Source organism: Zea mays, chromosome 3 (genome assembly GCF_902167145.1).
Source record: "Zea mays cultivar B73 chromosome 3, Zm-B73-REFERENCE-NAM-5.0, whole genome shotgun sequence".
Classification (NCBI taxonomy): Eukaryota; Viridiplantae; Streptophyta; class Magnoliopsida; order Poales; family Poaceae; genus Zea; species Zea mays.
In genome coordinates, this window is record NC_050098.1 from 234,415,857 (window position 1) to 234,442,747 (window position 26,891).

Consider the following 26,891-nt stretch of genomic DNA (forward strand, 5'->3'; position numbering starts at 1 on the left):
AAGTTTTTGTAAGTGCTGACAAGTTAAGGAGCAAGCGCAAGACACATGTACCTGAAAATATATCTTCACTCAGATTTATAGTCTTTGAAGCTTTACTTATGCCTCCTCTGGTGATATGGAAGAGTCTATCAAAAATATCTGGGTGGCCATAATGGAACCGAACCCTGTTTTCAAGCAACCAAAAACAACAAAAAACACAGCCTTGTCACGAAAGAGACATGATGGGAAGAAAATGTGCACTTTGTACACACATAAACAAACATAAAACTACAGAATCAATCATTATTCAAAAAACACAGAAATATCAAATCAAGGTATTCCCATTTTAATCGTGAAATTCTATTAGTTATGTTTGTAGACTTGTAGTATCATCTTCCAATGAGTTCCTCTCTGCAGCAAACACATAATCCTCTCTTGTTCTCTCTAGAGCCCAAATCCAACGCCCGCTGCAGTTTTAGTAGATTAGAATACCAAAACAGTTCCATGTTATCCTGTCCCTTTCTCATTCACCAAATCAACACAATGAAAGAGTGATATCAAATTAAAAAGTAAAAATCAAACTGAAAGAGCAGGATAATAGCTTCAACAGCTATGCTGTCAGCAGTATGGCAGTATCTCACATCTCTCCGTCCCCCAGAGTTGATATGCCGTAGACTTTAGGCCAACTTCTCTTGCTGGATACTAATGTTCAAGACAAGGTGACAATTTGGGATGAGTCAGAACTAAAATTTTGAACAAACAATTGTGTTTCTAATTGAACCTAGACTGTTTATTATAGGAATATCTGATCCAAAGTTTGGACAAACTCTCATCTCTATTTACTCCCATCTCCAATCTGGACTAGAAATAGTATCCTATACCTAACAACAGGACACTTTCTTGAGCCTCTTTTAAATAGTATTAAGGTCTTATCAGAATGTAAATGTCATTTCCCACTGAAGGAAAAGAAGGGTCACATTCATACACTTGAGCATTGAGGTGTACCCCATACAAAACCAGAAATACAAATAACGGTTCCCCATCGATATGGTTTAGCACATATATACAATTGAATAAATCTTCATTCAAAAGAAAACAATCAATTCAATCTATATTGTTAAATAGTCCAGAAAAAAATAGTGTGTTTGTGTGTGTGTGTGTGTGTGTGTGTGTGTGTGTGTATATATCTGTTCTTATGGTCCTCTGGAACTGTGGAAAACAAGAGGTATGAGATAAATAGTTCAGATAACTCTAGCTTTACAGTTCATACACAAGCTAAACATATATCAACATGAAATAAAAGATAGATTTGCATACTTGAGAGGATTTGCCAGAACTCTTTGCCCAATAGTAACAAAACTGGTCTCTTGATTGGACATAAACCAAGCCAGCGACGAAACACTAAAATAGAAACACAACAATGTTGTTAGCACTCATACCTCGTGTATTAATGGTATGAACAAGACACAAATAAATCTTTAGGTATATGGGGGCATACCTTCCAGTAAAAATGTGCTCACGTAAGCCTAATATAGTGGGTTTGCTCTTCCCATACTTTCTACTCTCAAACTCCTCCAGCACATTTCTCATTTTAAACGCCTCCTCAATATAATTATCCTATGGATATCGCATACATAAAATAAATTAGTAGTACTTTATTACAATCTGTACCATGTGGAATTTCAAAACTAAACCTGATTCATATCAATGGCCTGAAGTGCTTCTCCCCTGGTGAAGATTATGGCATGATTTTGGTTTTCAGGTTTTCCCTCTCCAATATCTGTTGGATTGCCAGGAAGCTTTATGCGGTAAATTTCCTAAAACAAAATTTGCAGCGTTAAGCATGAAAATGACATCTGTTTTAATCATGTGTACACAGAAATAACATAATGTTGCTAAACCTGAGCATTTGGTTGCATGGATCAGTGTAGAAATCTTGATAAGAAACTACTTATATATATATGACACATTATTTGGTAAAAGATTCTTTTGTAGGAGTGTAACCTGAGGAAAGCATTATTTTTATGACATAGCTGACTCAAATTGCAACAACTCCTAAGCTTACTTATTAACTAGAAAGAACACAGATAAGGCTTGATATTTAACATTATAACATAGGCTACATAACAATGTCAACCAAGCCAATCCTAATAACTAGATTTTTCATATAACTTCATTTACCAAATCCACAAATTCTTGAAATGAAATAAGTAAAAATTCAAAACTCATATAACTCTTCTAATTTCTGCATGGGTTGCCCAGGACTTGTGACTTCATGTGTTATGCAAAGGCAAGTGAATCTTTAAATTTTATTTGGCAAGTACCTCATCATACTTTTCACCACCTTTGACAAGAACGGAACAATATGTCTTCTCAGTTGCTCCATTTCTGGTTAGACCTTCGATCTCCTCAATGAAAGCAACTCGTAGTGATGGGTTCCTGTGTAATTTACAAGTTAGTTGGGTTGGAGCAAGCTTACTATGTAGGTAGGTATATTGGTATAGAGCATTAGCTTCTGTACATTATCATGAGATTGAGGATATTCTGATAGCGCCTTTTTTCATTTAAATCCTTTGATTTCTTTTGCATGCCATAAACTTGACATGAGACAACATAAGTGAATTTGATATCAGCAATAGCTTGTGCCATTTCAATATCATATTGCAACTCTTGGTAGGATCCTATTGATCTGTCTCGGTCAACTTTAGCTACAAAAAATAAACATGTAATCAAAGATATAATGATAAACATGGTTTGGAAAAAGGAAAACGTGGACACATTGATCTTACCAGGATCTGTCATATCTTGAAGGCATTGGATTTCAAGTGCCTTTCTGTAGTACATCATTCCTCTTACTAGGAAATAAAAAAAAGTAGTTCGGGGAAAAATGGGAAAAAAGAAGTCAGAGAACAAGTTATATTTTGATGAATCACAGGATTGCACTACTCATTTTACCTGTTCTGGTGAGAGTTTGACCCCTATAAGACGCCCAATTACAGATCTCATCCATCTTATCTTTAAGTTCTTCTTCATCCTTCACTTCAAAATCTATCCGCTGAAGGAAGTTCCTAAATTCATCTATGGACACACAAGAGTCATGGTGAATCATTTCCTAAAAGCTTTAATAAATATCTCACAGTTTTATGTTTAGTATTTGCAAAATACCTGGATATATTTTCCGTAGGTAGAACAGTATTGATATACCATCCTCATTTTTCCTATGAAGATCTTCTGGTGAAAAGAGCACCTCCTCTTTGAAGTATGGAGTTAAAACACTGGTGCAAAAGCAGAAAACAATTTTAAAACTATTAAGAAAGTGTTATAATGTCAAAGAATGATATGGCATAAATATGCTTGCTCTGAAAGCTACTGCTGACTTCTGAAAACAGTTTCAAACGGAGTACCAAGAAGGCAAAGAGCCAAAAAACCTGGATAACATTAAGTGATGCAAAAAGGGAGTTCAAGCGAGCTAGGTTGCCTACCTGAAGGACATCATGCTACGGACAGGTGGTGCCCTTGGCATTCTCATAAAAAGTGAGTTTGCAAAAAAGGTGATCCTACGCCGAGCTTCCAAGTTCGTTGGTACATATATGGCAGATTCCTTTGTTGTCAACAACAATTGAAGCCTAATGCACTGTTCACACAGAATATCACCACAAAACATACTGCTCCTAACTATGCAAACAATATTGCTAAAAAGTGTAACCACAGAAAAAGGTTTCCTGGGAATCTGACCTTCTCCCTCCAAGCAACATGCTTCAATGAATCCAGATTTAATTTTGCAAACAGTTGTTGTTTTTGGCCCTCGTCCTTCAAGATACTGCATATGTGCGCGCGAGCAGGAGGGAGGGAGGGAGGTAGGGCGATCAGAGACTAAGTACCAATTTATCTGCTCATGTAAAAATACAACTTACCCTTTTCCATTTTTCATAATATCCTGTGTGATGATTTCCATTATATCCTGCAACAGATTGGCAATATGTGTGTTTCTATTTACAGGATCGTTCTCATCATATTCCTTCTGCAAATAGAACAAACATTTTTTTGTGGAAATGTAAAAGGAGATTTAGTACAGAAAATATATTTATTTAAGAAACGAAAAGGAGGAGTTACTAGTATGGTGGTACCAGTAGATTTAGCAACTTATCAAACTTAGCACTTAGTTGAGGAAGTTCATCCAATCGGAATTCTTTCACGAGTGATTTCCGGTGGATGCTATCTTTGATGCTTTCACGTATTCTATCAACAACTCTGTAGCAATGGTGAAATGCAATACCAACTAAATAAGTTAGCTAAATTACAAAACTAAGCATCATTTGAGAGGGGTGGGGGCAAAGAAAATATGACTTACTTCTTATCACTTTGTACAACAATAATGCTGTAAAGGATATCTAATAATGTATCGTAGCATTCTATTACAGCATACTCAGTATAAGGATCCTGCTTTATCCTCTTCATAAGTTCATCATCTTTTTTCTTGACACTCTTTGCCATGTCAAGTGCAATTGGAATCTAAATACAAGATATCTTGGCAATGAGCAGAACAGAATTCCACAGGGTTATATAGCAAATACAGTAGTGCATAGTGTGTGTACCTTACTGGCAAGAAGGAAAGGAGGCCACTGAAAAACACTTGTTTGACCACCAGATGAAGGAACAACCAATAGATCTTTCTCCCTATAGATAAAGGAACCACACCATTTTAAAGCATGCCACGTTCAATACAAAAAATCAAGAAACCGAACAGCAATGGTAACCTATTGTTTAGTAAGTCCTCTTCTCGCAATGAATTAATAAATGCATTCCATATGTCAGCAAACTTATCGAAGGGTGGGTTTTTGTCCTCCTGGTGGAAAAGGTTCATATAAATCCACTATTAACTCCATTAGAACAATGACATAAAAAGATGGATACAAAATATTAGCACCAGACCTCATCTCCTTTCAAGTGACTGCCATGATCAGGTACAAGTTTTTTGCCAAATGCTCTTGGAATTGCCTCAAATCTTGATCTCAACATCCCAAGGGTTCGTATCTTCATGCAAAACATTATGCAAATTTTAAGACCAGTAAATATAGAATGTCAGCACTCCAAGGGTACACTTAGTCTTCAGGTACCAACCTCACCCAAGCGGCTGAATGCACCATAGACTCCACCACATATTGTGGAGAAAATGGCATACCATATTTGTGTGTCCATGAAGTACACCTGCATGGAAATTTAAATTAGGGGCAAATTCTCCCTCCCCCCTCACACCGCCCCAAGAAAAAACTCACAAATTAGTAGATACCATGACAATTGGAGCCCATACAGTAACCACAACACCTAAATTATGCCGCACTGCAAAAATCAAACATCTTCTCAGTGCTACAGACTTTGCATATGAGTAAGATATAAATATAAAATGATTAAATATAAAAAATGATCTTACAGTTTGGGAAGAACTCATGCCACTCATAAGGCGGCCTTTCCAGTGACATGATTATCCTGGTAGGTTCAACTAAAGGAGCAATCTGCCAATGGTAAATGGACATCAGAAATCTCAGTAACTATTGCACATTTAAAGATATACCCCATTTCATATTGTAAGTCCTTCTGGCTTTTCTAGATACATAGCTGTTAGACAATAGACAGTAATGGCTATGTTATGATCATGTTTACTGTGTGTGGCTGTGTGTGCTGTGGGCCTAGCCTAGCTTAGCCCAGCCCATATATAGCATATTAGCCCTATTGTTAGCGTAACCGTTCCCTGTTAGTGTATACCTCTACTGTAATGGGTCTTGGTCCACCTAACTCTATTATACCAATGCATTTCCAACCCTGATTAGGGTTAAGAGTTTCTATTCTAATATGGTATCAAGCCTTTCTTCTCTTCCTCCCTCCCCTAGCAGCAGTCAGCCGCCACCCATGGCTGCTCCCTCCCCGCGCCCCTCTCCTGCTGCACCTCGTGTAGAGACTTCTTCAACCCCTGCATGCGCCGGCAATCTTCTCCCCGCCGTCACGCCTGTGTGCCTCTCTCTTCCCCCGCCTCGCCTCTGCGACACTCCGCCCCAGAGCAGCCCCGCTGCGGGCCCCCTCGCCGGCCCTCCACCGACCACGAGCTGCCTCTCCCCCACCACAGGTGGCCCGGGCGCGCGCTGCTCCTCTGCGCACAACGCCGCCACCGCGCCTCTGGTGGCTCACCTGCACGCGCCGCTTCCTACTTTTCCCGCGGACACGCAGTTCACCCTCGAGCGTCACGCAGACACAGTGCCGATGGTTTTGTTGCACCACCCATGATCGTCGTCAACATGTGCGCCATTGTCGGCACCAACATGATCACCAGCAAGTGGATTTTCTGCCACAAGCTTATGTCTGACGACTCTCTAGATTGGTACAAGGCCCGTTGGGTCCTTCGGGGCTTCACTTAGCGCCGGAGCGCCCCGGAGTGGACTACGACGAGACCTTCAGTCCTGTCGTCAAGTTCGCCACCGTTCGAACTGTCCTCTCCTTCGCCCTCTCTCGAGACTGGGCGGTGCACCAGATGGATGTCAAGAATGCCTTTCTACGTGGCACTTTGACCGAGACAGTGTACTGTAGCCAGCCTGGTGGCTTTGTCGACTCCACTTGCCCGGGTCTAGTCTGTAAGTTGAATCACTCTCTGTATGGTCTCAAGCAGGCACCGTGGGCCGGGTACAGTCGCTTGCCTCCTACTTGGTCTCCATCGGCTTCATCGAGACCAGATCGGGCACGTCCCTGTTCATCTATCGGCACGATGACGACACCGTCTACCTCCTCTACATCGACGACATCGTGCTCACGACATCTAGTGTCGCCCTCCTCCAGCGCACGATCACCGCCCTTCAGCGCGAGTTTGCGATGGACTTGGGTCTTATCCACCACTTCCCAGGGCCTTTTCCTTCACCAGTGCCAGTACACTCTCGATGATGGAATAAGTCTTGATCATCTAGAGGACAACAACCGCTTTTTGACTGTCCTCTTTAGTCGCTTTTAGCTTTTAGCATCTAGAGGACAATCCTGTTGTGTAGTGTGTGTGTGAGAATGTGTGGTAGTGCAGCCTCTAGGGCTATAAATATGTGTCTCCAACCCTTAGATGGGTATGACATTTGAGTAGTGTGTGAGAAATAAACGAAAATTGCCCTAGCTCGTAGTGTCATCCTCTGGATGAGAGTTAGAGTCCCTCTACTTACAATTGGTATCAGAGCCAAACTATCCTGCAGCCTAAACATCTCTTGCTCATCTCCTTCCCGCGCCTCTCCCCACACTCAGTCGGCAGCAAGAGCTCAGGCTGGCGAGGGAAGCAGTGCGAGAGTAGGCGGCACAGTGGGCAGCCGCGCATCCCCATGGGGGCGCGCGTGGCGGCAGCCCAGATAGGTGCCGATGCGCCGACGGTGCTCCAGGCGAGGGCGCACGCGGCGGCAGCCCAGACGGGCTTAGACACCCCGGCGGTGTTCCCGGCGGCGGCGACCGAGTCGACGGAGATCGCGGCCTCTACAGGCGGCGCGACTCTCCCTCCCCGGATCGGTACCATGGTCGCCGCATTGGCCTAGGCCATTGTCAGGGACATCGGTCCCGGCGGTGGGTGGCCTACCCTCACCAAGACCAACTACGTCGAGTGGGTCGCGGTGATGAAGTTACGGCTCCAGGTTCGCTACATGTGGGAAGCAGTTCGGTACGGCGACGTCGACTACCACGAGGATCGACGGGTGCTGGATGCCCTCATTGCTGCAGTCCCGCCCGAGATGCAGTTTTCGCTTTCCCAGAAGCGGACTGCCAAGGAGGCCTGGGACGCCATCGCTACGACCCGCATCGGCAGCGACCGTGCCCGCAAGACCACACTGCAGGCACTTCGCAAGGAGTGGGAGAACATGGCTTTCAAGCCAGGTGAGGATGTTGATGACTTTGCTCTCCGCCTCAACACTCTGTTGCAGAAGATGGTGCAGTTCGACGACGACACCTACGATGAGGAGAGAGCTGTTGAGAAGCTCTTCTGTTGCATCCCCGGGAAGTACAAGCAGATTGCTCGCTCGATCGAGTCTCTGCTAGACCTCTCCACGATGACAATCGAAGAGGCGATAGGTCGTCTCAAGGTGGTCGACGGCGATGAACCACATGCTCCCTCTAGGCCTATCACTATCGGCGGGAAGCTACATCTCACTCGGGAGCAGTGGGAGGCCTGCCAGGGTGACAAGAAGAAGGGGGAGTCCTCCTCGACACGAGGCCGCAAACGCGGCAAGCCGCGCAAGACGCGTGGAGGCGCCTAGGCCGGGGCGCGAGGACATGCTGAGGGTGGTGCCCAAGGCGGCGCCGTCGGCAACAAGAAGCCGGCACAAGACGACGGCTGTCACAACTGCGGAAAGCTTGGCCACTGGGCCAGGGACTGTCGACAGCCACGACGTGGCCAGGCCAACGTCGCACAGGCGGAGGCGGAGGAGGAGGCTCTGCTCCTAGCACATGCAAGCATCGAGCTATCTCCAGCGGCACCGGCCGCAGCGGCACTCCTTCACCTTGATGAGTCGAAAGCACGCGCTTTCCTCGACGATGGCTCCAGCAAAGACATGATCGAAGGATGGTGCCTCGACACCGACGCCACTCATCACATGACCGGCCGATGGGAGTTCTTCACCGAGCTTGACTCTAGCGTCTGAGGCTCCGTCAAGTTTGGGGACGCCTCCGGTCTAGAGATCAAGGGCGCCGGCTCAGTCGTCTTCACCGCCGCGTCTGGTGAGCACAGGCTGCTCACCGGAGTCTACTACATCCCCGCGTTGAGGAACTCTCTCATCAACTTGGGACAGCTAGATGAGAACGGTTCGCGCGTGGAGGTCGAGCACGGAGTCATGAGGATCTGGGATCCCTCTCGTCGCCTTCTTGCCAAGGTACGCATGAGTCCAAATCGGCTATACATCCTCAATGTGAGGGTGGCACAACCTTGCTGCCTTGCTTCTCGTCGAGACGACGGGGGGCATGGCAGTGGCACGAGCGCTTCGAGCACCTTAACTTTGAGGCCCTAAAGTGGCTCAGTGCCAAGGAGATGGTACGAGGCCTGCCGTGCCTTGACCATGTGGAGCAATTCTGCGATGTCTGCGTGTTGACAAAGCAGAGACGACTCCCCTTTCCCCAGCAGTCGAGCTTCCGAGCCAAGGAGAGGCTCGAGCTCGTGCATGGGGACTTGTGTGGCCTGATGACACCAGCCACACCAGGAGGACGACGCTAGTTCATGCTGATCGTCGACGATCTCTCCCGCTACATGTGGGTGATGATCCTTGGTAGCAAGGGAGAGGCTGCGAACGCCATCAGGCGTGTGCAGGTCGCTGCGGAGGCGGAGTGCGGCCGCAAGCTGCGCGTGCTGCGCACTGACAACGACGGCGAATTCACGGCGGCTGAGTTCGCGTCGTACTGCGCGGATGAGGGCGTTCAGCGCCACTACTCCGCGCCGTACAGCCCGCAACAGAATGGCGTCGTCGAGCGGTGCAACCAGACTGTTGTGGGGATGGCTCGGGCTCTCCTCAAACAGAGAGGAATGTCGGCTGTCTTCTGGGGAGAGGCGGTGGTGACAACAGTCTACATCCTCAACCGCTCACCCACCAAGGCACTCAACGGGATGACACCATACGAGGCTTGGCATGGGCGCAAGCCGACGGTCTCTCACCTACGGGTCTTCGGCTGCCTCGCGTTCACCAAGGAGCTTGGCCACATCGGCAAGCTCGACGACAGGAGCACCCCAGGGGTGTTCATTGGGGACGCGGAGGGCTCGAAGGCCTACCGCATCCTTGACCCAGGAACACTGCGTGTGCGCACGGCGCGCGACGTAGTGTTCGACGACTTCACGATCACCATCGAGTACGTCCACTTTGAGGGAGCCGGGGGAGTAGGCGATCCTTCTTCGAGTAGGCCTACTATAGCCCCCAAGTCTCCACCGACTACAATGCCACGCTCTCCAGCTCCGGCTACAACGAGCTCTTCACCACCACGCCATCCAGCCACGACTCTGGCTCCAGCGAGCTCTCCGTCACCACGTACTCCAGCACCGACGGTACCCTCCTCGGGAACATCCTCTCCGACGCCAGCTCGTGTCGAACATGACCCAGTGGAGCTCGTGACCCCGCTCTCCAAAGACGAGGAGCGCGTCGACGCGTGCTACGACGGCGAGTCGTTGCGGTATCGAAAGGTGGAGGGCCTTCTCATCGACCCGTCGGTGTCGGGCCCGGCATCTCGCATTTTGGCAGGAGAGTTGCATCTTGCATGCGACGATGGCTAACCTCGGTCTTTCGCGGAGGCCGAGAAACACGCAGCTTGGCGTGCCGCGATGCAGTCGGAGATGGACGCGGTTGAGACGAACCGCACTTGGGAGCTCGCTGATCTCCCTCATGGTCATCGCGCGATCACCCTTAACTGGGTGTTCAAACTGAAGAGGGATGAAGCTGGCGCCATCGTCAAGCACAAGGCTCGCTTGGTGGCACGCGGTTTCTTACAACAGGAGGGGATCGACTTCGATGATGCTTTTGCCCCCATGGCACGGATGGAATCCGTGCTACTCCTCCTTGCGCTGTCAGCCCAGGAGGACTGGCACGTTCATCACATGGACGTCAAGTCGGCGTTTCTTAACGGCGACTTAAAGGAGGAGGTCTACGTACACCAGCTGCCAGGTTTTGCGATCCCTGGCAAGGAGGGCAAGGTGTTGCGCCTGCGTAAGGCTCTCTATGGCCTGTGACAGGCACTGAGGGCGTGGAATGTCAAGTTGGATTCCACGCTCAAAGGAATGGGCTTCACACCGCAAAAGCCTGATGTAGTGCGGGCTTGGTGTGAAATAGACACCAATCAATATATTGTGATCCCTACACCAATCAATAGACATCTGAAATATTTTCCCCAACTCCTTTGACATGGTATTAGCTAGCCATAAACCATAGTAGCTGCGGGCACCGCCATCTCCATGGCTGGCCCTGAGCAGCCGTCTCCCTCCATGGTTGGTGCCCACTCCTCTCTTTTGGTCTCTCTCCACCCCATCTCTGATGTGCTGCCCCTGGCCCTCTTTGCGACGAGCACAGGATCAAGCGATGGCTAGTCGTCGCTGTTGTCTGTGCCACCAATGCATGGGATGACGCTAGCCCCTACTGCATCCCCTCCACCGTCGCCCGCCCATATGATGACCACGTCAGTTGTGCTGCCGCCTGCTTCGTCCGCCGCTCACCAACCTAGGCGCTGGTCTGCCGCCGACAATGCCTCTCCCTGCTAGTCGGACCACTGTCGACCACGCACCTCCCCACTAGACCTCTTCAGCTGCCACCCAGTAGCCTCCAACCGCCTCTTCTTCAGCTACCACCTGGTTGTGCGGGCATCGAAGGTCTTGGCCTAGACTCGTCGGTCTTGGTGTCACCGCTGCTAGCCTAGGCGCCCTTGCTGCAGTGAGCCTGGGTGCAGCGGGCCTGAGTCTTGGTGTCCTAGGAGCACTCGGTGAGGCTCCCGTCTGACCCACGGATTTGACAACACCTTCAAGGTGCTGCATCGGCTGATCCTCCTTCCCGCGATATCGTTGCTGCCCACTCGACACTCATTGTGGACCTCGTGGCTGCTGCCCAGTAGCGCGAGTCGCGATCCTCGCTTGGGAGCAAGAGCGCACTACTTCGGACACCCTCGCTTGTCAGCTTGCGGAGGCCAAACGTCATCTATGTGGTTCTTCTTGCCCTAATCCACTCCTCGGGTACCAGGCGACCAATCCCCCAGTGGTGTACGATACTGTCATCGTCGCCCACCTTCATGCCTAGGCAGCGGGTGTCTTGAAAATCTGGTTCCTGGTGCTTGTCCTCCTATGTCTGCTAGCACGACCTCTTTCTCCTCACCCTACAACACTACACCCTCGACGACTACGTCCTCATTAACACGGCGTCCTACACTATCTCCTTTTGGTGCTGGATGGATAGTGTAGTTCTCTCCTGGATCCTGGGGACTATCATGATTGAGCTATAGGACGTCGTCTGCGTGGTGGCACTGTCCGTCAGGCTTGGGTTGCCATTGAGGCGCAGTTCCTCAAAAACCGTGAGGCTCGTGCCCTCCACCTCGCCGCCGCCTAACAGATCTTCTTGCAGCGCGATTTCTCCATCACAAGTACTACCGCTAGATGAAGGGCATGGCAGACTCCATGATCTTGGAGAGCCTGTCTCCGATCGTACGATTGTCCTCAACTTTCTCCGAGGCCTCAATGAGTGCTATGATCATCTATGGACCTAGATCACTAGCCAGGTGCCATTCCCCTCCTTCCACAAGGTCCTTAACGACCTTATCCTCGAGATCACCAAGGGGCTTGCTTCCTCCTCCTGCTTCTGGGGGTGTTTGTCCTCGTGCCCGTTTGTCCCTCCAGTGCACCCTCCTGCCATGCTCAACCCTAGAGCTGGTGCGAGCTCTGGCTCTAGTGGAGGTCGTCGGCGCTACCAGGGTGGCCATGGCAGTGGCAAGAGGGGCGTTCCCTGGCCATCTCTACAACCCGTGGCCTGGACCATCCCCAGGCGGTGCACCCCCACGCCTTCGATCCACCTCAACTACACCATATTCCTTGGGGACACCCTCATCTCCTGGTCCTCCAAGCGTCAACTCATGGTCTCCTGCTCTAGTGTCGAGGCTGAGTACCACATCGTGGCCAATGAAATGGCTGAGGGGAGTTGGATGTGTGGCTCTGCCAGCTCCTCTAGGGGCTCCACAGCCCACTCACCAGGAGTACACCCGTCTACTACGACAACCTCAGTGGCTCAGCGCCATCTGCCTCTCTATCAACCCGGCTCAGCACTAATACATGAAGCTTGTTGAGATCGACCTTCACTTCGTTTGTGAGCGCATTGTCGTCGGCGACATTTGTCTCCTCCAAGTTCTAATCAGCTCGCAGTTTGCTAACATCTTCACCAAGGGCATGGTTATCACATCGCCCCAACAAGGCGAGTCACCTCCGGGTAGGGGTGTAATCGGATAGGATACGGACATATATTACTCGTTCCTTATTTGTTTTCATATTTTCTGTTTGGATTCAGATCGAATACAAATATTATCAAGTTGTGTCGGATAAGATTTGAATGTATATCGACATCTTAAATATCTAACTTTGAGAATACATATACAGATAAAGATCGGATGCGGATCGGATACGTATTGGATCGCAGCCCTCTTAGACTGATCGAAATCGAATATGGACGAATAATATCCATACCATTTACACCCCTACCTACGGGGCACCTAGATGCCTGTCTAGGCAACAGTTAGGCGACCTAGTTCAATCAATTAATATGTTGGATATTGTTGTTCAGTCACAGGCTCATAGCTTCACTCCTCGTCAAGTGCCTGAGCGGAGCGGAGCACAACGCGGAGCATGTGAACAGAGCACAGCGCGGAGGTGCGGCCCGCAGCAGGCCTGTAGAAACGCGACACGTGGCGGCGCATGAAGGCGTGGAGCGCAACAGTGCGGGCGGAGCAGAGTGGAAATAGGAGGCAGAGGATTATCGGTGGATCCGTCCTCCCTAAACCTAGGCGTTCGACAAGGCGCTCTAGGATGATGCCTAGGCGTCCACACCACGACGCCTTGCTCTACAGGCACCTGTCGTGCCAGCTTCAGGTGAGGCGACGCACCACGACGAGTCCGGTCGGGCACCTGGATGCCTAGTTGGTGCCTAAGCGTCGTCGTGATAACCATGACCAAGGGTCTTTCATCCTCAGTGTTCTTGGAGTTTTGGTCCAGTCTCAACATTTACCATGGCTAGAGTTTCTACTATGATGGGTGTTACACAGTAATGGCTATGTTATGATTGTGTGGTTGTGTGTGTTGTGGGCCTAGTCTAGCCTAATCCATGTATAGACTATTAGGCCTATTAGGGTTAGGGAAACCCTTGGCTTATATATTGTAATCCCTACAGCAATCAATAGACATCTAAATTATTTCCCCTAACTCCTTTAGCAATAGCTTTTACTATGTATCAAGACATAATGCATATCTAGATGCATAGCAAAAGCTCTGTGAGTAGAAAAGCCAGAACGACTTACAATTTGCAATAGAGTTAAACTCTATTAAGTAATGAAGAGTTAAACAAAGCAATGGAAAATTTTGAATCAGAATTTCATAGAAAGTCCTACAGGTGTGGCAGTGTAAGCTAATGCCAAACAAATGCTAGAACCAAAGCACATTCTAACAAAAAAGAGAATTATCAACATAATATTAGTTGAAGTTACTATCTTTGTGACTTTAGTGCTAAGGTATTGCAAGCAACGTGCTGTTGGAAATAATCTTGTGTCTAGGTGCATGCTAGTGTCTAGGTTTATAGCATTTACTTCAGCTTAATTTCTGCATTGAGTAGTAGGCTGATTAGTTGGGTGGTTCTCTACATTAATTAAGAGGATGTCACAGCCATGATTGTAGCCCTTGTCTGCCCATATATATGAGAGAAAAACAGAAAAGGCTAAGTCAATTCCAGCCACCAAAACCATTGTGCTCGTGTGAATTCCTGGGTATCCTGTAAAAGGCATATTTGTGTTGTGAACCTGGCTGCGATGCGCAGGGCGGGGAGGAGTGCACCGCGAAGGGTGGGATATCAAGGTGGATTGAGTGGAAGAGCGCAGGGAATAGGGTATCCTGTGTGGCGGCTGGGGACTTAGGTCACCTGATGGCGGAAGGTCTGCCAGGGTGATCAAGTAGCCGCACCCACAGGTACAACTTCTTTTTGATGATCTCCTAGTACAATCTAAGGCCACCTTTATAGCTTAGGTGCCTAACCATATTACAGATTTTCTAGGGGATAAGATAACTCTCCCGGGAGGATAAGCCTCCTTAATTATTGCCTAACTTTTAGTACTTCTTAACAAACTAAATCTGGCGCCTAGCATAATGCCTTCCCACAAAAGAATCTACAACACTTCCCCCCTCCCCAACAAACAGCTCGTCCGCGAGCGCCACATGTGGATATTGGCGTTTAAATGCCTCAACTTCTTCCCATGACGTATCTGCTTCTGAGCGCCCTACCCATTTTACCAGCAGCTCCCAGACTCCTCTATTCAGCCTTGCTCGGAGGACCTTCTCAGGAGATGGAATAACCCGTCCATGTAACAAGGGTGGTAAGGGGACCAGCTGTGTTGGCACGGTGCCTTCGAACTTCTTCAAGAGAGCAACATGGAAAACGTCATGAATGCGTGCATTTGGTGGTAGTTGCAGCTTGTAGGACACCTCCCCTATCTTTTGTGTGATTTGATATGGACCATAAAATTTTGGTCCCAACTTGGAGGGAGAAGCCGTAGTGACCCCTACAGCCGTTCGCTGTTGTAGCCGTAGCCAGACCCATTCTCCCACACTGAATTCCACTTCTCTGTGACGCTGATCTTGGTAGCTTTTCATAGTGACTTGAGCTTGCACTAGACGTGCTTTGATTTCCTCAAGAAATGCATCTCTGTCCTGCAGTTGGACATCAATGGCTGCTACCTTGGAGTTCCCTGGCTGGTAGGAAACCATAGGAGGAGGGTCCCTGCCATACACTACATTGAATGGCGAGCACTTTAGAGCCGACTGATATGATGAAGCAATATTCAGCCCATGGGAGCCACTTCAACCACGATTTAGGGCGATCCCCAGCGAGACAGCGGAGGTACATAGTTATAATCCGGTTCACCACTTCTGATTGACCATCTGATTGTGGGTGGAAGGCTGAGCTCATCTGTAACTTAACCCCGGCCATGTGAAACAGTTCAGTCCAAAACTGGCTAGTGAAAACCGTGTCCCGATCACTTACAATGGAACATGGTAGACCATGGAGTTTGACAATATCATCGAAGAAAGCCTTCGCCACTGAGACTGCCGTGTAGGGGTGGCCCAGGGCAATGAAATGGCCATACTTCGAGAATCGGTCTACAACTGTAAGCACTACTGACTTGCCACCAACCTTTGGAAAGCCCTCAATGAAGTCCATTGATATGTCAGCCCAAACCATAGAAGGAATGGGCAAGGGTTGCAGCAAACCAGCTGGATGAAGGTGCCGAGTCTTGTTGCGTTGGCAAACTGCACAACTGCGCACGAACTCACGTACCCGGTGGAGTGCTTTTGGACTGTAAAAAGATGTCCTCCACCTGTGAACTGTCTTTTGCACGCCTTCATGACCAGATTCATGAGCTTGGGCAAGAAGTACAGACCATAATGACGACGCCTCTGGAATGAATACTTTGCCCTTGAACCGTAGCAGACCATCCGTTGTAGTCCAACCCGGACTAGCAGTGCCGTCAGCCAACTGCTTGCAGATTGCAGCCACCTGTGAATCAGATTCAGCTTCTGCCTTTAAAGTAGCAAATAAATCAAAGGAAGGCGAGGAGATGGTGTACATAGTTCCCATATCCTCATCCCGACGGGATAGCGCATCCGCTGCGCCATTGAGTTTGCCTGGCCGGTATTCCACCGTGATGTCATATCCAAAAAGCTTGCTGACCCACGTGTGTTGAGGAATCGTTGACAATCGTTGATCGAGCAAGAACTTCAAGCTATAATGGTCAGTCTGGACTGTGAATGGTCGACCCCATACATATGGTCTCCAATGCCGAACTGCTTTGACCAACCCAATCAATTCCCTCTCATAGGCTGGCAGTTTCTGATGATGGCGAGACACAGGCCTGCTGAAAAATGCTATGGCTCCATCCCCTTGGTGTAGAACTGCCCCAAATCTTGAGCCCGACGCATCACAGTCAATGAAGAATCTTTTGGTGAAATCGGGTAACTGAAGAAGTGGTGCTATTAATAGTGATTGTTTCAGCTGGCAAAAATCCTCAGCTGCCTCATCTGTCCATTGGAAGGCATCCCTTTTTAGAAGAGCAGTGAGAGGGCTTGCAACAGACCCATAACCAGCTATGAACTTGTGATAATATCCTGTAAGACCAAGAAAACCGCGGAGAGCTCTGAGTGTACGCGGTATTGGCCATGACTCCACTGCATCCACTTTAGATGGATCCATGGCGACCCCCTGTGCTGATACAATATGTCCAAGATATGACACCGCCGGTTCACCGAAGGAGCATTTGGAACAGTTGAGAACCAGCTTGTTGTCACTCAGCAGCTGGAACACCTGCTTTACATGCCTCAGGTGGTCTGTCCAGGACGAACTATATATCAAGATGTCGTCGAAGAAAACCAGTGTGAACTTCCGGATGAAGGGCTTCAAGATGTCATTCATGAGAGCCTGGAAAGTGGATGGTGCATTGGTAAGGCCGAATGGCATTACAAGAAACTCGAAATGACCACAATGTGTTCGGAAAGCTGTCTTGTGGATGTCGCTGGGATGCATTCGGACTTGATGATATCCACTGCGAAGATCAAGCTTGGTGAAGAAGCATGAACCCTGTAGCTCATCTAGAAGTTCATCAACCACTGGGATTGGAAACTTGTCTTTTACTGTTTTTGCATTCAACTCACGATAGTCGATACAAAACCGCCATGTATTGTCTGCCTTCTTCACCAACAAGACGGGCGATGAAAATGCTGATGTGCACTCACGCATGATCCCCTGCTGCAACATTTGGTCACACTGCCTCTCGATTTCATCCTTCAAGAGTTGGGGGTATCTGTATGGTCGCACTGCCACCGGTTCTGTTCCAGACAGTAACCGAATATGATGATCATGGTGACGCGAAGGCGGCAGACCGTGTGGTTCTTCAAACAAAGCAACAAAGGATTGTAGAAGTTCCTCCATGCATTCTCGGCTTTTGTCAATGGCTGTGCTGCAGAGAATCGGGTCCCCCATGCCTGTCAAGCGGATCAGCCGTCCTTGGCGCCAGAATGCCATAGTGTGGTTGTCAAAATTACATAGGACGGGTCCTAAAGACCGCAACCACTCAACCCCCAGAACTAGATCGAAGCCATCCAATGGTAAGGAGTAGCATGTTGTGGGGAAATCCTCAGTGCCGATGGTGAGTGTGGTAGTGACCCTGCCCTTGCTGGATATGCGCTCGCCATTGGCCACTTTTACTGAGAGACCGGGTTGAGGAACCACTTGTAAGCCCAGGCGCGACACTGCAGCGTCACAAAGAAACGTGTGGGTGGAACCTGAATCAACCAATGCAGTGAGTGTGATGCTATTGATGCTGACCGGGAGTCTGAGAGTGCCAGCGACTCCTATTCCGGTCATAGATTGCAGCGAGATACCTAAGTCTTCTGGTGAACCAGTCTCTGTGGTAGTGTCATCTTCCTCCAATTCTAGCAGGAACACGCCGCGACCAGAACACTTGTGGTCAGGAGAATACTTCTCTTTGCAATGGTAGCATTCGCCATTGGCTCGCTTGGCAGCGATCTTCTCAGGAGATAGACGTCGGAAGCGGGGCCTGCTAGAGGCAGATGATGTCGACCGTGCTGGTGCAGGTGTTGAGGATTTGGATGGTGCTGCTGGTGCCTGATATGAGGTGGTGCTGGGGTTGGTAGATAGCAGCAGACGCCGCTCATACACTCGGGCCAGATGCATTGCCCGTTGAAGTGTCTCTGGCATTTCCATCTCCACATCAGTGCGTAGGGGCTCCCCCAATCCTGCTGTGTACATGTTGGTCTGCTGCCGATGAGTCATGTCGTCACAGCGGCACAGGATTGTCAAGAACTGCCGAGTGTAGTCTTCGACGTTGCCGGTGCACTGCAATGCTTTCAAGTCAGCCATGCCGTTGAAACGGAGTGGTGGCCCAAAATGCATCTGGAGGAATTCTATAAACCTTGACCAAGTGAGTACACCACCAATGTCACGCTCCAGGGCATAAAACCACTCTGCTGCGACGCCTTCCAAGTGCAAGGATGCCTGCCAAACCCGCTCATCTTGATGAACGCCCATGCCGCGAAAATATGTGTCGCATTTGTTGATCCAAGGCAAGGGGACAGCTTCACCGTCAAAGTGGGGGAAGGTAAAATTTGGTCGCCATGGTCCGCTGTCTTCATAGCGATCACGGTGACCGCTGTGCAGTGGGGCTCGGCGACCACCGGCGAATCCGCCATTGTAAGCGCCAAAACTGGTGTGCTTTGCACCTGCGTGACTCTCTAGGGCAGGACCTGTGGACAGGGTCATCGCGGCCAGAGGTGGTGCCAGCGGCGATCCTGTCGGTTGAACAGGTTCTTGTTCCAGGAGGGCGAGCCGTTGAGCATGGGCGTCCAGGCGGTTGTTCATTGTGGCCAACTGTCCCAGAATACGGTCCAGCTTCTCGGAGTCAGTCATCTTCCCAAGACCTTCGTCGCTGCCGGACATAGATGTCGCTGCAGCTTTGGAATCTGATACCAAATTGTTGTGAACCCGGCTGCGATGCGCAGGACGGGGAGGAGTGCACCGCGAAGGGTGGGATATCAAGGTGGATTGGGTGGAAGAGCGCAGGGAATAGGGTATCCTGTGTGGCGGCTGGGGACTTAGGTCACCTGATGGCGGAAGGTCTGCCAGGGTGATCAAGCAGCCGCACCCACAGGTACAACTTCTTTTTGATGATCTCCTAGTACAATCTAAGGCCACCTTTATAGCTTAGGTGCCTAACCATATTACAGATTTTCTAGGGGATAAGATAACTCTTCCGGGAGGATAAGCCTCCTTAATTATTGTCTAACTTTTAGTACTTCTTAACAAACTAAATCTAGCACCTAGCATAATGCCTTCCCACAAAAGAATCTACAACAATTTGCCTTTCATATGCTACAACAGTAATAAAAGTATAGTATTTTTACACCAACCTCAACATAATAACTGAAGGCGAGCTTGCATATAAGCAGCAGGATCCAGAACGTAGTATACCTGGTTTTATTTAAACAAAAATAGTATTAGATACAGAATGATAAGAATGGAAAGAATAGGTGACAAGAAAATGTGATGTTTACTTAAGAAGTGAGCAAGTGTCTTCATACATGCCTCGAGCAACATATAACTTTGGCTGATTAGGAAAAAAGATTTGTGAGATGTTATGTATAAACAGTTCTGCTAAGAACTTATGTAAACAAAACCTTACCTGTGTCCACCATAAAAGGAACCTAATAATGCGAGAATTTGAGCGCTCTAAGGCCCGTCGAATTGGTAGAAACATGAAAAACAGGGCACTGAATATGTTTGGTAACATGTAAAGGGCAACAGCATAATTATAAATTGATTCATTCTGCAAATTTTGAATCCAATTGCTGAGAAACTTCACAAGGCCTGTGGGATTTTGAATAGAGCTTGAGTACGTAGTAGGAAGAATTATCAACCAGGCAACAGCTACAGCAAATTTTAGGATATATCTTATCCTTTGTGAGCACTCCAGGCTCTTCCAAGCTTTCCAGTTGAGAATTAACTCTAGCGTGGCTGAAAAGGTTTAAAGACCAATTTCAGAAATCGTATTGCATTTGAAGCAAGGGCCACAGCAGCAACAGATAGTATTAAGACTCCGCATACAAGTCAAGATTAATAAAAACTTGGTTAAATAATGCAGTATGAGAAAAAAAGTAAGATAACAAATGCATAAAGCCCCTGGAGTCAGTCTGTACCTTGAAGGAAGTTCAGAAATGCCGCTGTTATAAAGATTGTCAATACATTTTTGAAAACATTTGGTTCAAATATAGAAGAAAGTGACCCAGAAGGGCTCCAGGCAATGATTACCATGGCCTGCAAGAGAAGAAAAACAGATTATGTGGCACACACTGGAAAAATGAACACAAAAACTTCTGTGCAGGGACAAATGCCACCATTACCTGGAACCCCAATATAAAGAAGGCCCACATACGATCAAAACTTCTGAACATATGCAAAAATGTACGAACTTCAACAAAATTTGTTTTTGATGCCCTTCTTCTCCTAATCACGTGACCATGTTGCTGTAGAACAGCTGAAGTTAGTTCCATCATAACACCATATATACTTTATTCTGATCAAATTTCCTTCAGAAACAGGCATATGAACTCAAGAATAAGTAATTGCAATTCAATCTATGTTTCTTTGTTGCTTTATCTAATTACACATTTTGAGGAGCTTATACCATCAATAAGAAGCAATCGCTATATGACGTCTGAAAGCATGACTTACAACAATGCCAAAGAAGGGACATCTTATTCCAAAATTTGCTATTTTGCATGGCCTGGGATTCCTTTTCGCACTCACTCCCCAACCAAACAATACAAGCGAGGGGGATGCATAATGCACGTATTCATATGATGCAACTTCTTCATAGTGAGATTTGCATCTATTGAGGAACTCATGTGTCTAGATAAAGGGGGATTGCCAAACGGAAAACAGTCCAATAGGCCTTACTAAATAGAAGATGGATCTCAAACATCAAGGGAGCTTTATCTGTTGGAGTATTAGTGGATTATATTCAGCTGTGGGATCTTATTTCTGAAGTAGTGCTACAGCAGGAAATAGAAGACAAACATGTGTTCAGCATAGCCTCAGATGGTAACTTGGGCCATCTACATATGAGGGTCTGCATATGAGGGTCTTTTTGCAGGAAGCTAAATCTGCATATGAGGGTCTTTTCGCAGGATCAACTTCTCTTGGCCACTACAGTAGGGTGTGGAAAACTTGGGCCCCACCAAAGTGCAGATTTTAACTTTGGCTCGCAGCTCATAAGAGGTGTTGGACTGCTGACAGACTTGCTAAAAGAGGTCTTGACTATCCATCCAAGTGCCCATTATGCGATCAAGAAGCTGAAACCATAGACCATTTCTTAGTGTCTTGTGTTTTCTCAAGGGATTTCTGGTTCAAGCTGCTGAGACAAGTGGGGCTGCAAGTGCTAGCCCCACAGCCAGGTTTGCCCTCCTTGATATGGTGGGAAGAAGCTTCAGGGTCTGTCAACGGACCTATTAAGAAGGGGCTAAATTCTCTCATTGCCATGGGGGCTTGGATCATCTGGAATCATCGAAACAAATGTACCTTTGATGGTTGGACCCCCAATGTTTCTCTAGCTCTTAGATTAGCAAGGGAAAAGGGATTGATGTGGGAGATGGCTAGGGCCAAGGGTCTCTTTTACTTGACGGCCTCCACCCCTGATGCTTAGTTCTAAGGGGGAGGTTTTTTGGTCAGTTGTGTAGTGTAGTTTGCTAGATGGATCTTTTCTGGTTTCTGAGTTTTCGACCTCCATGTTAGACTGTGTGTGTGTGGGCCAACACCACTATTGGGCTACCGGCCCATTAGGATTAAAGTTGTGAGTCTATATATAGTACCCCATATCAAGCACTTCATAATTCTACATGGTATCAGATTAGGTTAGGGTTAGGAATTCTAGCAGCCGCCGGCTCCTCCAACCCCAACAGCCGCCTCCAGCGCCGCTGCCCCTGGAAGGCTCAACCTTCACTCCCGGGGGCGGCCTCCCTCCTCCCAGCCGCTAGGCTACTCCTTCTCCTTCAGCAGCCGACGGCGGTGGCTCAGGCAAGCGCCCTCCCCCCCGGCGGCCCGGTGCATGCGGGCGCGGCCCCACGGTAGCTTGAGCGCCCCCCTGACGGTGTGGGCACGACGGCCCAGCGGCACGGGCGCGGGCAGGCCGGTGGTCCCGGCGCGCGGCTTCAGCCCCAGCAGCCAGCCGCCGCCGCCCCCACGCGCAGCCCCTCCTCGGCGTCCGCGCCTCCAAGTGCAGCGCCCTCCCCGGCCTTCCTACGCGTCCTGCGCGCCGCCGCCCCCACGCGAAGTGCCCTCCCCGGCCTTCCGGCGCGCCCTGCGCGCCACTGCCCGCCGCCGCGCCGGACCTCTGCCCATCACCGCTAGCTCCCTCTCCGCTGCGTCCTCCGCCGACACCCTCGCTCGTGCAGCCCCTCCTCATCGCGCTGGCCATCTCCTAACTGCCCGCACCGACACCCAGCGGCGCAAACTTATCGAGCTTCTTTCATCGCCGTCGTCAAAACCACCTGCCAGGACCGACGCAGGCCCCTGCCCGGCTGGACCCGCCCCGCCGTCTACCCTTTCATCGCCTTCGTTGGTTCCGTCGCTGTCGCGGCCTTCCCGGCCGGATTCACCGTTGCTGCGACCTTCCCGGCTCGATCTGTCGTCCCTTTGGCCGGATCGTGTCTTCCCAGCCAGATTCGTCGCTGTCGTGGCCTTCCCGACTGTATCCACCGTTACCCCTACTATTCTGCCGCGAGCGTGGACACCATGACCGACATAGACGTGTGCGCTGTCGTTGGCCTGCCTGGCGGGGTTCCTCGACATCCGGACGGTCAAAGAAGCAAGAAGGTCGACCTGCTGGTGCTCTTTTGTTGTGTCGCCCTCGTCGATCGTTGACACTCGAACGTCGACCCCTCCCGAAGAACAGGCTTTTGTTGCATGTCTCCCGACTGCGGCCACCTCGACTTTGGCTACCTCGGCATCTAGGGGCTATCGTCTTCTTGGAGCACACACTGGTCTCTACTCCAGCCGCAACATTCGCACCATCACGACGCTGCGACTGCAGGGGGATTTCAACCCGTCGGCTCCTACCTTCGGCTTACACTCCAGTCTCATCGTATGTGGTGCCCCCGTTGCGACTGCGTGGGGATGTTAGACTATGTGTGTGGGGGGCACTACTGTTGGGCTGTCGGCCCATTAGGGTTAGGAGTCTATATATTGTACCCCATCTGCTATCAATATATCAAGCACTTCATAATTCTACACTCCATAAGGAAGTCCTTGTACTTGGTCTTCTTTAGACCTTATTTTCTCTCTTCTTAATATAATGGGCATAGTTCTCCTACGCTTTTCAATAAAAAAGGAACTCATGTGTCATTGTTCCAATACTTGAAGCGAGTATTAGATGTATTCTGTGGAGGTTCTTACTTGCCTAATCTAAAAGATGCTGCTTACACATTAAACAAAAACTGAACTGTATGAGAGAGAGAGAGAGAGCGCTACAGGGAAACCCCAGCTGCTACAGTACGGATATATCCTAATGGGCCAGGCCCATATAAACATCACTCTAACACCCCCCCCCCCCGCAGTCGAAACTCTAGCCACTGCAGATGTTGAGACTGGACCAAAACTCCGCAAACACCGTGGATGGAAGCCCTTTGGTGAAGACGTCGCCGAATTAGGAGGTGGTCGGGACGTGTAGAACGCGAACAGCTCCATAGGAAACTCGTTCGCGGATGAAGTGAAGATCGATCTCGACATGCTTCGTGCGTTGGTGCTGGACGGGGTTGGTGGAGAGGTAGACGGCGCTGACGTTGTCGCAGAAAACCAGGGTGCTCGTGGCCAGCGGACTGTGGAGCTCTTGAAGAAGCTGGCGTAGCCAGGCCGCCTCAGCCACGTCGTTGGCCACGGCGCGGTACTTGGCCTCGGCGCTGGAGAGGGAGACGATCGGCTGGCGCTTGGACGACCAGGAGACGAGGTTGTCCCCGAGGAACACGGCATAGCTCGAGCTGGACCTGTGCGTGTCGGGACAGCCTGCCCAGTCGGCATCGGTGTAGATGCGAAGCTCCACGGTCGAGGAACGGCGTAGAAGGAGCCCGAAGTCGAGGGTGCCACGCAAGTACCGCAGTATCCGCTTCGTTGCGGTGAGGTGCGACTCCCGAGGATCGTGCATGTGGGGGCATATCTGTTGGACGGCGTAGGCGATGTCGGGCCGGGTGAAGATGAAGTACTGAAGTGCCCCGGCGATGCTCCGGTAGCCGGTCGGATCGGTGACCAAGGGGCCAGCGGCGGAGACCTTGCCCTGTGTGTCCACCGGGGTCGCGCAGGGCTTGCACTCGGCCATGCCAGTGCGCTCGAGGAGGTCGACAGTGTACTGGCGCTGGTGAAGAAACATGCCCTGGGGACGGCGCTCGACGGTGATCCCCAGGAAGTGATGGAGCGCCTCCAGGTCCTTCATCGCGAACTCCTGTTGAAGGCAGGAGATGACGCGACGCAGTAGCCCAGGGGAGGAAGCGGTGAGCACAATATCGTCGATGTAGAGGAGGTACACAGTGTCCGGGCCGCGACGGAGGAGGAACAGGGACGTGTCCGACTTGGCTTCGACGAAGCCCTGCGAACACAAGAAAGTGGCGAAGAGACTGTACCGAGCCCGGGGGGCCTGCTTGAGGCCGTAGAGTGACTTGTTGAGCTTGTAGACCAAGTCGGGGTGAGCAGGGTCAACAAACCCAACGGGCTGAGTGCAGTAGACCGTCTCCGTCAGGGTGTCATAGAGGAATGCGTTCTTCACGTCGAGTTGGTGGACCGGTCAGTCCCAGGACAGAGCGAGAGTCAGGAGAGTCCGGACGGTGGCAGGCTTGACCACCGGACTGAAGGTCTCGTCGTAGTCAACTCCGGGGCGCTGGGTAAAGCCCCGAAGCACATAGCGGGCCTTATACCGCTCCAGGGACCCGTCGGCATGCAGCTTCAGCTTGAAGATCCATTTCCCGGTGACCACGTTGGTGCCATGAGGACGCGGCACCAGGTCCCAGGTGTGGTTGGCCTGGAGAGCGTCGTACTCCTCTTCCATAGCATGCCGCCACTGCGGATCGACAAGCGCACCACGAACAGTCGTGGGAACCAGTGGTAGGGCCGGAGAAGAGGTCGTGGCGAGAATCAGGCGATCAGGGGCCCGGAGGACACCTGCCGCGCGCCGGGTGACCATCGGGTGGATGTGGCGAGGATCCCGGTGGACGATGACGGGGTGATAGGCCGGGGGTCAGCGCGAGGGCAAGCCAGGGCACCGCGACAACCACGGCGCTGGTACGTTTGGATGGGGTTGGTGTAGCGAGACGACAGGGCCGGTCGGGACGATGCGGGAGACGTTGAGGCCGCACGTGGTTGTGCGGGGGAGGGTGGCACCGGTGGGTCGCGCGAGGCGACGCAGGGGACACCGAGGCCACACGCGGCGACAGAGGAGACGCTGAGGCCACACGTGGCTGTGCGGGGGAGGGTGGCGTCGGTGGGGTCGCGCGAGGCGACACAGGGGACGCCGAGGCCGCACGTGGCGATGCGGGGGAGAGCGTCGCAGGCGGGGCCGCGCGAGGAGGCGCGGTGAATGAACCTGCAGGAAAGGGGGGCGATAGTGGGAGACACAGGGGCGGGATCGAGGAACACGTCGAGCTCGGTGAGAGAGGCAGTGGAAGAAGAAGAGGAAAAGGAGAAATCCAACTCGTCGAAGACGATGTGACGAGAGATGAGGACTCTATGTGAGGTGAGGTCGAGGCACCGGTACCCCTTATGGTCGGGGGAGTACCCGAGGAAGACACAGCGAGTGGAGCGGGGCGCTAACTTATGAGGAGTGGTGGAGGCGAGATTAGGGTAGCAAGCACACCCGAAAACACGAAGATGATCATAGGAGGGGTGGATGCCGAAGAGAGTGAAGTAAGGAGTGGGGTGAGCAACCGCCTTGGTGGGCAGACGGTTGAGGTAGGTGGCAGCGGTGAGGGCCTCAGCCCAGTAGTGAGCAGGAAGGGAGGCCTGAAAGAGCAGGGAGCGCATGACATCGTTCGTTGTGCGAATCATGCGCTCAGCCCTACCATTCTGAGGAGACGTGTAGGGGCACGACATGCGGAGGTGGACACCGCGAGAGAGAGAAAAGTCACGGGACGCATTGTTATAGAACTCACGCCCGTTGTCACATTGGATACTCCGGATGGTGTGACCGAACTGAGTGGAGACCCAAGCGAAGAAGTGAGACAGGGTAGGAAAGGTGTTCGACTTCTGACGTAAAGGAAAAGTCCACAAGTAGTGTGAGAAGTCATCGAGAACGAGTAAATAATACTTATAGCCAGAAATGCTGATTACAGGGATGTCCATACATCACAGTGTATCAGATCAAAAGTGCCTGCCGCCCTAGCGGAGGAGGTGGGGAACAGGAGCCTAACATGGCGACCTAACTGACAAGCATGACAGAGGTGCTCAAGAGATCCCCTACAACCAGACACAGAGGTACTACTGGAGAGCTTGGACATCACATCATGCCCGGGGTGGGCGAGACGACGATGCCAAGTCACAGAGGAGGCGGCCGCTGCAAGAACAGGCGGGGCAGAGGTCGATGTAGGAGAAGCA

The 26,891-nt window shown here is 50.3% G+C and overlaps 1 protein-coding gene across 2 annotated transcripts in view; it reads right to left on the bottom strand.

Annotated features, from left to right (window-relative positions):
• The window catches only part of LOC100382339 (callose synthase 7), a 68,028-nt gene that overhangs the window by 19,766 nt on the left and 21,371 nt on the right, over positions 1-26,891 (bottom strand). The window contains exons 13-37 of one of the 2 annotated variants that reach the window (XM_034059766.1): positions 20,663-20,785; positions 20,459-20,576; positions 19,945-20,276; positions 19,817-19,869; positions 19,673-19,733; positions 5,411-5,492; positions 5,270-5,319; positions 5,101-5,187; positions 4,912-5,013; positions 4,737-4,825; positions 4,575-4,656; positions 4,331-4,491; positions 4,107-4,230; positions 3,894-4,000; positions 3,715-3,799; positions 3,462-3,613; positions 3,145-3,254; positions 2,935-3,057; positions 2,769-2,834; positions 2,501-2,687; positions 2,304-2,418; positions 1,674-1,796; positions 1,478-1,596; positions 1,297-1,380; positions 52-164 (exon numbers count right to left, since the gene is read on the bottom strand). In XM_034059766.1, the coding sequence (XP_033915657.1) occupies positions 52-164; positions 1,297-1,380; positions 1,478-1,596; positions 1,674-1,796; positions 2,304-2,418; positions 2,501-2,687; positions 2,769-2,834; positions 2,935-3,057; positions 3,145-3,254; positions 3,462-3,613; positions 3,715-3,799; positions 3,894-4,000; positions 4,107-4,230; positions 4,331-4,491; positions 4,575-4,656; positions 4,737-4,825; positions 4,912-5,013; positions 5,101-5,187; positions 5,270-5,319; positions 5,411-5,492; positions 19,673-19,733; positions 19,817-19,869; positions 19,945-20,276; positions 20,459-20,576; positions 20,663-20,785 (2,848 nt within the window). Of the gene's footprint in view, positions 1-51; positions 165-1,296; positions 1,381-1,477; positions 1,597-1,673; positions 1,797-2,303; positions 2,419-2,500; positions 2,688-2,768; positions 2,835-2,934; positions 3,058-3,144; positions 3,255-3,461; positions 3,614-3,714; positions 3,800-3,893; positions 4,001-4,106; positions 4,231-4,330; positions 4,492-4,574; positions 4,657-4,736; positions 4,826-4,911; positions 5,014-5,100; positions 5,188-5,269; positions 5,320-5,410; positions 5,493-19,672; positions 19,734-19,816; positions 20,277-20,458; positions 20,577-20,662; positions 20,786-26,891 lie in introns of both variants that reach the window. The other variant, XM_034059765.2, reaches the window with a different exon arrangement.